General features: G+C 39.7%; 1 protein-coding gene across 11 annotated transcripts in view; it reads right to left on the reverse strand.

Annotated features, from left to right (window-relative positions):
- Positions 1 to 18,171, reverse strand: part of KANK1 (KN motif and ankyrin repeat domains 1) — a 227,983-nt gene that overhangs the window by 62,172 nt on the left and 147,640 nt on the right. For all 11 annotated transcript variants that reach the window (XM_077148324.1, XM_077148327.1, XM_077148333.1 and 8 more), the window contains one exon: positions 384 to 503. In XM_077148324.1, the coding sequence (XP_077004439.1) occupies positions 384 to 420 (37 nt within the window). In that variant the 5' untranslated portion in view covers positions 421 to 503. The remainder of the gene's footprint in view (positions 1 to 383; positions 504 to 18,171) is intronic.

Raw genomic sequence — 18,171 nt, forward strand, 5'->3', positions numbered from 1 at the left:
CTCAGGAGTGATAGGAGGAATTGGTTTTAAGCATCTGAACCTACTTCCTCTCTCCTCATTCAGCCTCTTAGAAAGACGGGCAAGAGAAGGAACATACATTATATCTGCCTCAGCATTCAGGGGTTTACATTTATTCTTCAACACTTCAATAGAATAGATCTACGTAATAGCTTACGGAACTGATTTCAATATATAAAGCCTCTAAAGATAAAAGAAAATTCCCTAAGAGATTAAAAAATAAAAACTTCAATGGATAGAAAATTGCTTAAAAATGCTGATTATCTAGACAACTTGCTATTACCTACCCATTACTAAAGAAGAAATAAAAAATTAGTTTTGCGCAAACGTGTACATTTAACACACATACACACAAGCATTGTTACCTGAGGCACAGCCATTAATGTTGGGGATATGGGCCATGCTGGCTTGAATCCAATGACAGATCCAGAAAGGAGTGAGGAGTCATGCAAATTTTATGCATCAAGTCCCCGAACACATTCAACCTGAAACAATAAAGAGAGCCCCATCAAAACGGATCATTTACAAATATGTATGACACTAAATCTTATACTTCTGTTTACAAGGATGGCCACTAATGGAAGGAGCAAATCATACTGGGGGAGAGACAGATAGACAGACAGACCTAGGACTGACGGGTGGTGACGGGAACAGACCTAAAGGAGATAAGATGCCCGCTGCTGCAACAGTGAACAAGTACCGAAAGTCTCTAAACATAACTCCATGGAAAACAAAGTTGGTTCTCTAGAACTGAGACTATTTCAGGAAGGTGGTTTTAAAATACAAACGACTTAATGTGTATCATTTATAACATACTACCAAATACTTTTGTTTTCTGAGCTTCCACTTCTTTCCAAAGGCTGGTTCAACCATTTTATTTATCCAATTGCAACTTTAAAGCAGTTGTTTCATCTAATGATCTGCCCCCACCCTGCCACCTTTCTGTTTAAATGATTAACTTCGTGCAAATTATTTTGAGATACTTGAGGTTTTCTACCTGTCCCACCTTTCTCCATGCAATCATCTTTCTAAAACTCAAACCTGATCCAGTCATTTCCCCTCTTTAAAAAAAAAAAATATTCAATATTCTTCCATTGTCCTGTTGGGTAAACTTTAAATGCCACAGCATGGTACACAAAGTTTAAAAAAAATAAACAACAAGAAAAAAGACATCCTCTTTACAGAAAAGGAATACTGCTCCAAATTTTGCTCTTTGAAAATGTGTCTGAAAAATGCTGGCAGGAAAAGCAAACAATGGCACGGAAACAAATATTCCACTTTCACTACTCAGAATTTCCAACTCTGGACCCATAAAATCAGAAGAAATTGAGCTAAACACATTCCAAGCTGAGACTCAAAGTATCAATTCAGAAATCTACATGACCTCCCAACAACAGAAGGCTAAAATTAATAACATATTCATATATACCAAATTATTACACAGCCATTAAAATCACTGAAGAGTTTTTAGTAACGTGGTAAAATAATCAGAGTATGCTGACTGAAGAATGATTTAAAAAAAACTGTATTCTTTTTCACAAACCCAATTTTGTTTAAAGTATGTATATGTGTATCTACACATTAAGTTGAGCAATTAGAAATAAATATACCAAATGTTCTTTGTGGTTGCTCCTAGGGGATGCAACTATGGATTCATTTAGTGCCTTTATTACTTTTGTAATAATTACTGTTAAAAGAAACATTTAAACCTCTCCTTTCAATTGACTTTTATTTGCTATAAAATGCATGGGGGAAAGAAAATGTACAAAAAAAGTAATATGCAAAAGGACACTCTCGCCCTACAGTCATGGAGATTATTAAAGGTCAGAAATATAAGTAAATACAAAGGAAAGAAAAGGAAATGGCTGATCACTTTGACATCCACAGGGTGAGAATTTCTTGCTACTTAACTAGTGAACTCTCCCTCATCGTTTAAATGGGGTTTTAAAGGTGCCTCTGGCCAGCATGCTCCCCTGAACGGCTCTTCTGGCAACAGTGATAGCTCAGCTGTCCTGGAGACCTGATTTTAAGGCTTCCATCAAGAGCTCCACCGCTCCCCGCTGGTTCCCAGTTCCTGCCTGGCATACCAGGAAGACAGGGTGGCTCTAATCTTTCTATGCGGCAATCACCTGACATTCTTTTGGAAGAAGAGGCATGAGTTCAAGTCCATCGCATTGGACTTAGAGAGCATTAACCTCTGTGCACAGTCAAACTACCTGAATTAAAGGCAGACGTTAGGGATGAACCAGCATTATCAGAATAGGATTGACTATAAATGCCTGATGAATGCAAGTTTGGGGGGGGGGGGCAGGGGCAGGTGGAGGGAGGGGAGGTGGAGACTGGGAGGACAAAGGGGGAGGAGTTGGAAGATGAGAGGGCAAAGCATAGATGCCCAGCTTCTTAAATTATTCAACTAATAATAGTTTTAAAAGCCAACAAAAACAAAAACTTTAGCCAAAACCCTGTTTACTGCCCCCTTTCTAGCCCTGTGTGTTTGTACTCTTGCTTCATAAAGGCTTATAAACACTACCCTTTAAAATCTTGAGGGTAAACAGAAGGCAAGAAGAGACAAGCTGCGTGTGTTATGGGTGGATGAAGTACGTGTCAAGGTATTTGCATGGAGATGTGCCTGGAATTTTCTTAGGTTTTCTCTTTTTATTGAACCTCTTTCACCTGGCAAAAGATCTTTATCTCAGATCCAAATTGGTCTTTCTCCCTCCAACTGAACAAAAACATCAAAATGAGGAGGAAACCTAAAATTAGCAACTACAAGCATATCACTGGTAAAATAACAAGACGTGCCTGTCACTGGGTGTGGGTCCTGGCAGTATCTGCATAAGAGAACAGTTTCATATTGTGTATCCATTTTTCTCATTTATTGTTCAGTCTGACAGGTGGCCGCAAATTGTGAGGGCTCCTTCTTAATGACATGCAGACTCTTATAGGCAGGGCATTGTATAAACCAGAAGAAGTTTGGCCATGATCCATCGATTAATAAACTGTTTCTTTTCTGCCTCAGAGGAGAGTGCAAACCAGTAAATCTTAATTGGTACAATGGCGGCTTCATTCCACTAGCTAAGGAAAAAAAATACTTCTTAGAAAGGAGTAAGGAAAATATATCAATAGAGAAAATAAAGAATTTGTCTTCTCTATTTTTAGAAAACTGAGCTGCCATGAGGAACATTTTAGTAGTTCCCCAAGGATGGTGCAGAGAATAATTTAGACATTGCATTAATTAATCCCCATAAGCACTTTACATTAGCCTAACAGGAAACGAACATGGAAAAGAACTCACTAGATCTCTTCTAAGAACAAAAGGATGAAAATGAGGGGTTAGATGGCATTGAGATTTGCTCTTTATTCCACATTTGCACCGCCAACCAATCAAATGCGGCTGTCCTGGTTAGCACCAGGACACCAGTGATGACAGTGCTGATGAAGGCTACCTTTCTTGAGCTCCTACCACTATTAGTTATTGAAATCTAAATTGTCATTGACTGAGATCCAAACGCACCATTATTTTAAGTACCACCAATGAAGATGTCACTACTTGAATGATACAATACTTTTTAAAATTAACATTAACTGTAAGATTCTAATTTCAGGTGTTAAAATGTGAAAAAAAATGTGCATCTTAAGAACTGATGAAATTATATTACATTCAAGGTACTATTTTAAGCCCTTAACATTTATGACTTTACTTAAACCTTACAAGTACCCTGTGAAGTACTATTATCCCCACTCCCCCATTTTACAGATAGGAAACTAAGGTGCTGGCAGATTTAGGAACTTACCCCAGGTCACACAGCTAGTAAGTGAATGAGCTGATATTGAAATCTAAGCATTTAGCAGTAGAGCTCATTATGTACTATTATTTAATAACTTATATGCATGAATGAGTGATATCCCTTCAAAGTACTCATACTAAGGATGTATATGCTTACTGCAAGGATGCTTGAGTCAAAAACCTTTTAGAGAGAAAGCTATGTTTCAGAATTTTATGTAATGTTTGTTGAAGCAATTATATTTGCAACCATATTCCCTGGGATAAAATGTTTAGGACCTTGAGGAAGTATTTATATGACACAGGAAATATCTCTTAATACTTAAACATCACACTGTCTTCTAGATGCCAAATGTTCATTTTTCAACTTGACTGTCAACCCCATTCTTTAAAACTTTATTATGACTGTCATGTGACTCTCAAAAATTAAGTACTGTTCCAACTGAAAAAAATTTTCCACTATTGAGGACAAGTGAGAGGCTCTAAATGGAATCCTAGATATTTAAAAAATGTACAGAATGAGAGTAATATAATTGGAATAAGAACCTTGTACCCAAAATAACAATTATGGAAGGGAAAATGATAATTTTGATGTGAAAATTCTATTATCTCTTTTAGAGTTTATCATGATATTTTTTTCTTCATTTAAGAATAAAATTAAGAAAGCAATATAAATAATATTATTAAAATCCAAAAAAACAGAGAATATGCCAAAAATAGTCAATCAGACCACATCAATGTAACCACTGTTATCATCTGAGGCTACTTCTTTTCAGTATTTCATATACTATATGACCATTTAAATTAATTAACACATATGGCATACTGGAATTGTACCAGACACTATTTGTTTCTATTTTGGAGATGTGAGATAGATGAAGGCACTGTTCTGTACACAGAAGTTCACACACAAGCTATCGAGGCAGACACAGAAACAATGGAAAAAAGCTGTAGAATAGCAACGTATACACAGTCCAATCTATAATGAGGTGGCCTTACTTTGCCTGAGAAGAATAACAATGGAATTTGTATTCATTATAAGAGACCACTTAATCTAAGTCTTGAAGCATGAGGGAGTATTTATCAGGGCAAAAACTGTAGAAGGGTATTCTCGGCAGAAGGAACAGGACACGCAAAAACAGGAGGCAAGAAGGCCATGGGAAGTAGCTGCTATGGCCAGAGGACTTTCCGCTTGTGGAATTTGTCATCGATGAAGCTAACTGTCTGAAAGAAAGACTGCATAAGGAGACCTGGTGCTAAAGAATATAAAAGAAGTAGATTCTATAGAGAACAACTGAAAAACACACATGGATCTTTACCTTAATAAATAATCCAGAGTTCATTTAATTTACTTCTTTAAATAAGTCGATCTTATGGAAAACTACATGACACTGCTAAAAGAAATCAAAGACGTAAATAAGTGGAAGGACAAACCACACTCATGGATGGAAAGGCTAAATATCAAGATGTCAATTCTACCCAAAGCGATTTATAGATTCAATGCAAGGCCAATCAAAATTCCAACAGCCTTTTTGTAGAAATGGAAAAGCCAATTATCAAACTTATATGGAAGAGTTTCCTCGTGCCTGCCTATGCCAAAAAAAAAAAAAAGAAACAAAGAAATTTATATGGAAGAGTAGAAGGCATCAAATAGTCAGAAACATCTTTAAAAAGAAGAGCAAATATTGGCACCTCCCTCCTTCAATTTGCTCAGGACAGTTTTTAACACCCTGTTATGATTCCCTTTTCTTTCTCTCAGATCCTATGTTCAATCAATCAAGAAACTCAATTCAATTTATTAAAATATATTAAAAATCTGATAATTTCTCACCACCTCTGCTGCTACCATCTCGGTGTAAATATCATTACCTCTAGCCTGGATTATTTTAACAGACACCTGACCTTTTTTTTTCTTGATGTCCTACTCAGATTGCTCATTACAAATGTATAGAAACACTACTGTTTTGGGGGTGTTGATCTTGAACCCTGCACCTTCCTATACTCATTTATTAACTCTAGTAGCTTTTCTGTAGATTTTTCTGGATTTTTTGACATATAGTATCATGTCATCTGCAAACAGTAAAAGTTTTACTTCTTCCTTTTCAATTTGGATGCCTTTTATTTCCTTTTCTAGTCTAACTGCTCTGGCTAGAACTTCCAGCACAATGTTCAACAACAATGGTGACACTGGGCATCCTTGTCTTGTTCCCAATCTTACAGGGAAAGCTTTCATTCTTTCACCACTGAGTATGATGTTAGCTATGGTTCCCTTTACCATGTTGAGGAAATTCCCTTCTTTTCCTATGGTATCAAGTGTTTTCATTAAGAAAGGATGTCTAATGTTGTCAAATGCCTTTTCTGCATCGATAGAGATGGTCATGTGGTTTTTCTGCTTTGATTTATTGACGTGGTGTATTACATTAATTGATTTATGTTGAACCAGACTTGCATCTGTAATAAATCCCATTTGGTCATGGTGCATAATTTTTTAATGTGTTGCTGTTATCGATTTGTATTTTGTTGAGGATTTTTAGATCCATATTCATTTAAGAGACTGGTCTGTAATTTTCTTTCCTTGTAGTATCTTTGTATGGCTTTGTTATTAAGGTAATGCTGGCTTCACAGAATAAGTTAAGTACCTTCCCCAGCTCTTCAATTTTTTTGAAGAGTTTGAGCAGGACTGGTACTAATTCTTTCTTGACTGTTTCATAGAATTCACATGTGAAGCCATCTGGTCCTGGACTTTTCTTTTTTGGGAGCTTCTTGATGAGTGAGTCAATCTCTTTATTTGTGATTGGTTTGTTGAGTCATCTATTACTTCTAAAGTCAGTGCCGGCTGTTCACACTTTTCTAGGAAGTTGTCCATTTAATCTCGGTTGCCTAGTTTATTAGCATATAGTTGCTCACAGTATCCTTTCACTATCTCTTTTATTTCTGCAGGGTCAGTAGTTATATCCACTCTTTCATTTCTGATTTTATTTATTTGCATCCTCTCCCTTTTTTGTGTTATCATAGCAAAGGGTCTGTTTTAGTTTGTAAAAAGTTGCCAAAATGTGATATACCCATACTGGAAAGGCTTTTAAAAGGCGAATTTATTAAGTTGCAAGTTTGCAGTTCTAAACCTGTGAAAATGTCCAAATTAAGGCACCAACAAGAGGTTACCTTCACTCAAGAAAGGTTGATGAAGTTCAGGGTTTTTCTCTCAGCTGGGAGGGTACTTGGGGACATCTGCTAGCTTTCGCACCTGGCTTCTTGGTTCATGAAGCTCCCCCGGGGGCATTTTCCTTCTTCATTTCTAAAGGTTTCTGGTTGTGTGGACACTGTTGATTTTGGTTGCTCTAAAGCTTTTTCCAAAATGGTTCCCTCTTAAAGGGCTCCTGTAAGCAATCCCACCTTGAATGGGTAGACACACATTACCATGGAACAATCAAAAGACACCACCCAGCTATACTGAATAAGGATTAAAGGACATGGCTTTTCTGGGGTACACAAATTCAAACCAGCATAGGGTTCACAGATTTTACTGATTTTCTCAAAGAACAAACTTTTCGTACATTGATTCCCTCTATTGTTTCCATGTTCTTAATTTCACTTATTTCTGCTCTAATCTTCATTATTTCTTTTCTTCTGTTTGCTTTGAGGTTAGTTTGCTGTTCTTTTTCTAGTTCCTCCAAGTGAACACTTAACTCCCCAATTTTTGCTCTTTCTTCTTTTTTAATATAGGCATTTAGGACAATAATTTTCCATCTCAGCACCATCTTTGCGGCATCCCATAAGTTTTGATATGTGTGTGGTGTTTTCATTTGCTTAGAGGTATTTACTGATTTTTCTTGTAACTTTTTCCATGACCCGCTGGTTGTGAAGGAGTGTGTTGTGGTTGGTGTGATGCCCTTATACATCCCAGAGTAATCTGAGCAGAAGACAAAAACCTATTTGCAAAGACCCCTTGATGGACTGGGGAAAAATGTGGAAATATTAAACTTCCCCACTTGGGGAACTCCTGATATTTTCTCAAGCATTAGGGACTGCCAATTTGATGGGCCAGGCCCTCAATTTAGGGGCTTACTCTTATGAAACTTATTCCTGCAATAAAGAGAAGCTAAACCTACTTATGATTATGCCTAAGAGTCACCCCCAGAGAACCTCTTTTGTTTCTCAGATGTGGCCTCTTTCTCTAAGCTATCTCAGCTGGTAAACTCACTGCTCTCCCCCCTACATGGGACATGACTCCAAGCATTTACAAGATGCAAATCTTCCTGGCAACAGAGGACATGACTCCGGGGATGAGCCTGGGCCCAGCATCATGGATTGAGTAAGGCTTCTTGACCAAAAGGGGGAAGAGAAATGAAACAAAATAAAGATTCAGTAGCTGAGAGATTTCAACAGAGTTGAGAGGTCATTCTGAAGGATATTCTTAAGTAGTATATAGATATCCCTTTTCAGTTTTTTTGTGTATTGGAGTAGCTAGAGGGAAATACCTGAAACTGTTGAACTGTAATTCAGTAGCCTTGATTCTTGAAGATAACTGTAGAACTAGATGGCTTTTACACAGTATGACTACGTGATTATGAAAACCTTGTGACTGACAGTCCCTCTATCCAGGGTATGGAGAGATGAGTAAGAAAATAAAGGTAAAAAAAGGGGGTAGGGGTGGGGTAATGGGATATTTTGCGTATTCTTTTTTACTTTATTCTTATTTTTGCTTTTTTGGAGTAATGAAAATGTTTAAAAATCAATTGTGATGATGACTGCACAGCTATATGACGATACTGTGAACCACTGATTGTACACTTTGGATGATTATATGTTACATGAATATATATCTCAATAAACTGCATTAAAAAAAGAAAAATAAACAAATCGGTCTTTGAAACAGACATGCAAAAAGCAAACAAAAAAACTAGCTCTTATTTGTTATAAACATCATCTGTGATTGTCCTCATATCTTGTAGACGATGTAAAGGTAGTCAAGAATCTAATTAAAAGCATGTTTAACTGTCAACTCTGGTCACAGTTCATCAGCAGATTCTCTTCTGGTTTTTCAATTTTCGCTCCTACCATACAAGACTGGGGGCAATATCAGGAAACTCTTGTAAAATAACTGCCATCAAATGACCTAATACAATATAATGCTATTTGACATTGTCAAATACAATAGATAAAGACAATGTTCTTGATGGGAGTTGGGTAGAGATGGAGGGAAATCTGAATTATCTACCAAGATCAAGTTAGATGCTTACCTGGATACTGGTTTTCATTTATAAGTTAGAAAAAAAATGGTCAGGTCTTGATTAGGAAAATTTTACGTATTTCCTCAAGCAGCTTTACTTATAACCTTATTCTGTGGTAACATGTTTAAGAGGCCTGAGGAGGTAATTATATGACAGGAATAAATTAAAATGTAGACAATAAGAGAATACAGAAAAAGTAAGAGTAACTAAATTCATTCATTCAAGAAATGAGTGCTTATTATGAGCCAGGCACTGTTTTAGGCACTAACAACATAGCAGTGAATGTAGATAATAAGAGAATACAGAAAAAGTAAGAGTAACTAAATTCATTCATTCAAGAAATGAGTGCTTATTATGAGCCAGGCACTGTTTTAGGCACTAACAACATAGCAGTGAATGAAGAAAATCTTCCCCCCTACCCACCAATCTAATGAGCAATGTGTTCTGGGCCCAAAGATAATTTAGGTTCACAGTATACATAAGAGATTAGCTTTATTAACAGACAATTCTTTACTCATTTTTTTTCTGCCGCGTTTGGTAGGAGTTCTCATGGTAAAATCTGCCTTCTTCTGCACTAAAGTGGGCCTGGTGTGTCCAGCCTTCCCACATACCCTCACTGCTTCCCCACATCCACTCTACATCACGAAAGTAAATCAGAATCTTTCCAAGAGTGTGCAGAAGGGCAATGTTGCCAATTAACAGGTTAATTAATCCCGACTCGGAGCCTGCAGAGGCTTTCAAAGCCCTGTGCTGGCTCCACTCCAGCTACACTGCTAGACCACACAGCTTCCTGAATACTTAAAGAGAATTGATGGTTGGAAAGTTTCTTTCCAGGAAGTTTTCTGTCATGTTTGTCAGATCATGACAACGTAGGCTGAAAACCAGCTGCTCTCTGCAAACAAGGGGTAAAAGACCGGAGAAGGGCAGACAAATGCAAATTAGAACTATTGAAGCTTTTGTTTGTTTGCTTGTTTAGTTTATAACCTTTCGGTTTGTTGATTTCAAAGGAAAATAATTTTACAACACGGTAGAAATACAATGAAACAGTAGCTATTGATTTGCTCTGGTTCATCATGAAAGGCTTAAGGAAAATAGAGCATAGCAGAAACTGAAATCCTGATTTTATAAATATGGCCATATTAGGTCTTGTCCTCGCGGAGCCAGAATTCCTATTGGTGGTAATTTATAAGTTAAAATATCAGTGCTTTTGCCTAGTCACACATTAAAGAACCAGGACGAAAGGACCATGATTAGTTTCATTAGTCTGAACAGCTATTGTTTCTTTCCTATTTAAATTATTTAAAATGCACAGCTGTCACTTATTTGCTCCAATACCAGCAATCTTCCTTTTAATTCCTTCAGGATGGACTCTTATATGGTCTTCTCTGATGATTACTTTTCAATCGATCAACACTCTTATTCTCAAGTTCAAGAGTGCATGCGACTTTTTTTTAACATAAAAAGAGACCCATAACATCCTTAGACATGCAACCTTATAACAGTGCTTCTCAAACTGTGGTCCTGAGACCAGCAGCATCAGCATTATCTTCTGGGAATTTCGTAGAAATGCAAATTTTCCAGACCTACTGGCTCAGGACATCAGGGGTTAGATACCAGCAATCTGTGCTTTAACAAGCCCTCCAAGGAATTCTGATACAGGCCAAAGTTTGGGAACCACTGCCTTAAAAGATGAGTTAGTGCCACAAGAGAGAGACAGGTGGTCTGAACTTAAACTGGAAAATATTAAGCCTGAGGCTCCAGGCAGCAGGAATGTCCTCTAATTAAAAAAAAAAAAAAAAAAAGGTACCCAGTGTTTTAGAAAACATTCCCCAGGAAGCCTGACTTTTTTCCCATTCATTTATCCAAAAAAAACGTTGATAGAGCACTCTGCATGTGACAGGCACAATGCTGGGCACTGGGGCTTCATGGATACACACAGTGGACTCAGGCCCTGCCACCTTAGAGCTGATGGGAAGGAGTGGCGCACACACACCCAATTATAGTAAGGAGAAGAAAGCAGGTGTTGAGTGAGACTAAGAGGCAAAACTTCTTGGTTTTAGTTTTAGGACAGAAGCGAGGGTAATGCAGATGGGAATGGGATGGTCATTTCTCTCTAAGGAAATGACACTGAAGCTAAGATCTGAAGGACAGGAAGACGTAGCTAAGGGGAGTGTGGATGATAAGAGCTGTCCAAGAATCGAATTAGAGAGCCCAGAAATGAACGTGCATGAACAGATCCATAGGATCTGACCAAGGCATAAAAACAACTCAATAAAGGGAGTCAAGTTTCATTCACAAATGGAGTGACAGCAATTGGACATCCATAGGCAAAATAACTAACCTCAAGCTTAACCTTTCACCTCCTACAAAAACTAATTCAAGATGAACCATGGACTTAAATGTAGAGGGAAAACTATAAAACCTGTGGCAGAAGCCACAGAAGATCTTCAGGGCATAGACAGGGTTAGAAGAAGAGTTCTTAGACAAGACACCAAAAGCATATTTAACTGCTTTTCTCTGTGTAAGAATGGTCCTTCAACACATATGAAGGCTCTGTGGTAGGAGAGAGCTCAGAATCCTTGAACAACTGAGTTAATTAAGAGAGGGAAAGAGCAGAGTAGGCTGCGGGAGAGGTAAGCAGAGACTTGCTAGGTCTTGCATGCCAGAGAAAGGGGACTGGGTTTTATTCCAAGAGCAATGTAAAGTCACTGAGGGACTTAAAGCCAATGAGTAACATGATCTTATTTTTGTTTTTCACATGGGATTCCTCCCATCTTAAGATGTGGTAGGTCTGGGCTTCTTTAGTTCTACTGTTTATAACTTTAGTTATGTTATTTACCACTTTATATTATTTTATTATATTATCCTAGGGAAAGGACACTGAATGGTTTACTTAGACTTCACATAGAGGATTTCAACTTGAAGATAGGACCCAGCCCTTTGTTCACTTTACTTTCCAAATATTTAAAGCAGAAAGGCTCGGTCATGTCAAAAGGAAATTTCTCAGATTATCTTCTATTTCACCCAGCATATACGTTTTTATTTATTTAAGATAAACTTTAAAAAGATCAAGTGGCTAGCCCAGGTTGTACTTTATAATCTGCTCTGTGACAAAGGTCTTCACAACGTTAACCTGAATTGTCAGTACAGCAAATGCAGTAACTGAAAACGGTTACGGGAAGAGCTGTAGCCAGAGACTGGATTCAGAGGTTTATAAAGACTGAGCTAGCATCTGCTGCGCCCAGCATCATTTGGGTTCAAGGTGCCCTTTACATGCCATACATGCTGTTCTGGAAAATCTTGAATGTTGCTTTCCTTCAGCTGAAATAAATCTCACTTAAGCTTTGCCCTTAATACAGGAGACTCAGAACATTCTCTGCCTCTTTACTATCATGGGGCTGACTTGCTGGGACAAGCACACAGCTTTTGTGACTCTGCAAAAGTGCTGCTGATGCTCTTTCATCCATGCCAGGTGGGCAAATACCAGGGCACGGGATGCGGAGGCACAGGCATCTGCCATGGAGATCTGGTTTAAAAGGAGGAAATGACTGTCACTCCTTGTTTCCTGGTAGCATCCCATTCTGCTGAGCTGCTGTGGAGAACAGCAGTACAGTATCAGCCCGACCAAGGACAGACCACTGCCAGGAGGGAGGGCCTGGTCTCCTGGTCAGCACAGGAAGGTGGCGGAGAAAAGGACACCAGGTCATCCAGTAACCAAGGAATTAGGATGTAAGGGATGATTTTTATTACTGAATCATTATATAGATAGTCCTTTTTGCTTTCTGGTATATTAGAGTAGACAGAGGGAAATACCTCAAATCTTTAAACTGTAATCCAGCTGCCTTGATTTCTGATAATGATTGTATAGCCTTTACCTTCTGTCCCTGTGATTGTAAAAACCTTGTGACTAACCTCCATCTGTACCCATTTATCCAGTTGTACAACTCTTGTACTCACTAAAGACAGTCCCTAATGTTTATTAATGAAGGATTTTGGGCTAGCCCAGAACTAACCCACCCCAAGTCCAAAGTTATCTTGATAACTGAGACTGAATCTAACCAAAAATGGGCCTGACATGAGCAGTAACTTAGACTTAAACCTACAAGTCACCTATACTTCACTCTGCCACTCTCTTTCCTACCTTCTGGGACTAAGCATGAACCAATCTGCATATGCTCAATAACTGGATCACCTCTAATGACATCATCTGGGGCCACCGTGCTCATTATCCAAAAGCCCTGCCCATCCTCTTTTCTAATAAATGACTGCAGTTTGGGGAGACAGATTTTGGGCCAATAGGCCATCTGATCTCCTACTATGCACCTAGTAATAAACTCTTCCTCTCTTTGAAACCCTGGTGTCTCAGGAACTGGTCATTTGAGTATATCAGGCAAAAGAATCCACTGCCTTTGCCCAGTAACAATCTGGCCAATTCCAAAAGGCCAGAAGTTTCCTCTGAGGGCCAACTCAGTTGTCATCAACCATCCATCGTTTGTCATGTTCAGCTGGAAAAATCCAACGGGTCAAAGGAAGCAAAAAGTCCACCGTTTCTCCTCCTTCAGAAGTCCTGACCCATCCTTTCCCCACTTCTCGTTCCTCCTTCCAAACAGCTGTGACAGCGATGTCTCAACCTCACCACATTAGGAAGATCTCCATAGCGTCTGTCCTGCCTGAGAAAGACTTTACCCCCAAGCCAGGCTGGAGAGACTGGGCTCAAGGTAGAAAAGAAACAGGCCGGAGCCACGTCAGAAGGCTGACTCCCCAAGAGTGTGCACTCTGAGGTAAACTACAGAGACAAAAGCAGCCAATGGGCAGCACGCGAGCAAGGAGGAAGCTAGAAAGCTTAAAATGAAATTAGGATCTAGATAGAGAGGGGGGAAGAATATATTTTAGTTTGTGTGTATCATACCAAAGAAAAATTAATTCATAAACATTTGGTTGAAACTGTGCGGGGGTGGGGGGCGTTGTGCAGGGGTTGGTAGCAGAGAAGAGGCAAAAACTTTCTACCCAGCAAGGAATGGTAAATGTTTATTAACGGCAAAATGTCTGTTATTACAGATTTAAAGAGACTGAAGCGTTGCTTTTATATGTTCTAATATATACTTTTTAAAATAAATATTTAAAAATATGTATCCACAAGGATTTTGATGGGTTTGTTAATACTACCTAATCCCCTGGCTACTTAAGGTGTGCTCCCCAGGCCAACAGAAGCAGCATCTGTTTTTACTTAAATGCAGACTCTTGGGCCCCACGCCAGACCTACAGTATTAGAATCTGCATTTTAATAACATCTCCAAGGGATTCACATGTGCATTCAAGCGTGAGAAGCCCTGGTTCAGCCCCATTTTCCCCAAAGAGTAGAAGCTTTCTAACCTGTTACCCCTACTCTGAGGAACCCAAAGCAGTGGTTCACAGCCTCGGCTGATCCCTGGAATTACTGTCCTATGCCAGGCCCCACCACAGACGAATTAAATTCCTCTTGGAGGTGGGACCCAGGCATAGATATGTATAAAGCTTCCCAAGACTTCCCATGTGCTGTGTTTGAGAGTCACTGTTCTATTTCAGTGGTCCCCAAAGTGAATGTTGCCAGACCAACAGCATCACCTGGGAACCTGTTAGAAATGCAAGTTCATTCTCATTTTCTCTCTCTCACACCCACCCACACCCACGCCCACTCCTAATGAATCAGACACTGGGAGGAGAGCACGTCCCAGCAATCTGTGTTTTGACAAAAGTGCTTCTGACACAGGCTAAAGTGTGAGGACTATAAACGTAGATGCTGAGAGGAGTAAGGACAGGAATCAAGAATTCTTTTCTCTTGAAAGTCTAAATTCAGTGGTTTTCAATGATCACTAAGGATCAGAATCACCTGTGGAAGTTTAACAAGCTCCCCATACGCTGGGCCCCACCAGCAGAGATTGGGTTTTGACTGGTGGTTTGTGGGAGCTTGGTCTTTGGGGTGTCTCAACAGTGCAGCCAGGAAGAAGCCACTGGGAGAGGTTTGTAAGAACCTGCTGCAGGGTGGGGTGGGGGCACCGTGACACCGAGCGGTGGTGTGGGTGTGGCACAGTCACTGTGCTTTACAAACTGAGGATGGCCACTAAAGACCTCAGTGGCTCCAGGGGTGGACAGAGCTGTGTTAGGGAGAAGCCCACATTGTGACCATGCTCATAAAAAACGAACTCGGCAAAACTTTAGGAAGTTCAAGGAAGGCAGGCAGTCTGGTACCTCTTTGCATAACATATTTGCATCTGAAATAAAAGTATTTATTTTTATAAGGCTGACTTAAATTTCTTCAAATTTAATTACTGATCAATGACCAAAAATGAGGATGAAGCTAGGAGATCCACTTGTAGGGACTGAGGGCATTACAGGGTCAAAGTATGGCATGAATGAGGGAACTGGCTTAGAATAGTGATTAACTCTTACTGCCCCAAGGCTTGTCTTGGAAATAAGTGATGCTAGACGGCCGAGTTTACCTTAAACAATACTGTTTCCTCAAAATCTGACTATACAGCACCCCGAGACCTTTCCCCCACTGAGGTTCAGGTTCAGTGAGTCTGGGCTAGGGTTGAAATTTGTATTTTTATAAATCTCCAGATGATTCCTGTTATTAAAGAAGTTTGGGAAGTGGACTGACTTATGGGATCCCTACTGACTGGGCCACTGGGTCTCAAAGTGTGACAGCAGCAGCTTCACCCGGGAACTGGTTAGAGACGATGAGATTCTTGGACTCTGGATCAGTAGTCAGGGTTCTCCAGAGAAAGAGAACCAACAGAATGTGTGTGCATGTTATAGGTGCATGTGTGTGCGCGTGTATGTGTAACATGTGTATCTCTGTGTGTGTGTGTGTGTATGTGTGTATCGGGAGAGAGAGCGAGAGAAGAGTGAGAGAGAGCAACAGACAGCAAGAGAGATTTATGGGGAATTGGCTCCTGCAGCTATGGGGACTGGAACGTCCGAATTCTACAGGTCAGAGGCTGGAGATTCCAGGAAGAGGGATGTTGAAATCCTTAGTCAGGCTCTGCAGGGAGGTTAGGATGGAGTGGGGGATGGAGTCTCCAAGGCAGAATTCCTTCAGATTCTTGAAACCCTTCCTCCTTGCCTTGAGGACTTCCAACGGACTGGATGGGGCTCACCCACAGTGCTGAGGGTAAATCTCCTTTACTTAAATCAACTGACTGTAGATGCTAATCCCATCTACGAAATACAGCAAAGAGGCCAGTATTTAACCAAACTGGACACCGTAAGCTAGCCAAGTTGACACACAAAATTACAGGTTACTGACTCAGAATCCCTGGGGGTGGGGCCCAATGATCAGTGTTAACAAGTCCTCAGGCTGATTTGAGAGCCACTGCACTAGGCCATTTCCAAAAATTTTCTATCTTGGAAGAGTAATGGTTGCTCCAAACACCTAGTTTTGGGTAGAAGCACAAAGAAATGCTGGGCTGGCCTCATCCTGGGGGACTCTGGCTTTCAGATGGAAGGGGTGGACGTCTTTCAAAGAACAGGGTGAAGGGACGTAGTGAAGACACACTGTGGTTGTAACTATAAAAGACCATGAGGACAGGAACAGAGATGCACACACTGCAAAAATGAAAGCAGTTTTGCCACTGAAATGCAAGTTCTAAAAAATAAAACAAAATTTTACTTTTATTGAAAAGACAGTCTAACAGATTAAAAATAACTGTCTAATGTGATGAAGCTCATTCATCTTCCTAACTCTCACTTTTTTAACCATACAATCGATTTGGGGAAAAAAAAATGACCACATTTATACCTCAAAGGCATGAAAATCAGCCCATAGTTTGATAACGTCCAAATGCAAAAGAAATACTTGAAAACTTGGGTTCACAAGACAAACAAAATTTACAATACATGGACAGGCTTTAGAGGGTACTTGAAACCCCCAAAATTAAATGCAAAATTTTGTGATTTTAGCAAACAGGCATTGATCAAGGGAAAGATTTGATTGCCTTTATTAGATATTCAAAAAAGGCCTTTACCCAAGGAAAGTTAAGAACCTCTGAACTTCCAAGCATTTTAATTCATTTCACTGGACACATATCTGTACACAGGCAGCTGGACAATTCAGTGTTCTGGGACATGAAAGAAAAACCATTCATTTATTCCCTTACCTGGAAACTTCTTTCTCCCTTGAGGAGATTCCAGTGATGCCCCAAGATTCTTGTCTCAAAAGATGCCTGGAGAACCGGAGGCTCATCCCCAGCAGCAGAGCTCAGGAATAAGCAAAGCAGCTGTACTAGACCAGGAGCCTGGAAACCGCATTCAGACTTGGCCACAAACTACCCCGGGACTCTGGGAAAGTTACTTGGTCGCTTTGGGGGTCAGATTCTTTGCAGCTGGACGTGAAGGGCCAGAGGATGCTTCTAGGCCTGATATTCTTATTCTGCTCTTCTAAATCCTGGGCCCACGGGAACAAAACAATCCCCTGGGCTGATGCTGCCAAATAAAGGCTGAGGGTATGCTGCGTGTAGGTCGGCTGGACACAGGACCTGCCTCACGGGCTCTGACTGCCACCAGAAGTTCCTCCTGGCACCAGAGCCGACTGTCGCAGCATTCCAGCCAGGCTCTCGTTCCTCCTCTAGCTCACGCTGACAGACGGATGGCTTTTTTCTGTCCCTTTCAAATTAAGTTTCCTACCCACTCCCACCCCAAAAGTAAGAGTACCAAATATTCAACAATAAAGAAAAGTAAAACAGAAAAAACTAAATAAAAAATAAAAAGTCACAGTGCCACTACTATTGACATTTCAGTGTGCGGTATCCCATTTTTCTCCCTGTGCTTATATGTATACATACATATATATACATGTTTTTATTTTACAATTTTTAACCTATATTGTAGCCATCTTTCCTAAGACAGTAACTGTATCTCTTCTTTTTGATGGCTGCGTAATAATTCCTTTCTTGTTGGTGCCATATTTTATTTGACCCTGCTTTATCATTGATAATTAGGGTACTTCAAATTTTTTCATATTACAAACACTTTGATGAACATTCTTTTACATACAGTCTTCTGTACTTCTCTAATAATTTTCTAAGGATAAATTCCAAAAAGTGGATTTGGGAAATGAAAAGATAGAGCCTATGTGTCTTGGTGTATAATGTGAGTTCG

Source organism: Tamandua tetradactyla, chromosome 2, assembly GCF_023851605.1.
Source record: "Tamandua tetradactyla isolate mTamTet1 chromosome 2, mTamTet1.pri, whole genome shotgun sequence".
In the NCBI taxonomy this organism is placed as follows: Eukaryota; Metazoa; Chordata; class Mammalia; order Pilosa; family Myrmecophagidae; genus Tamandua; species Tamandua tetradactyla.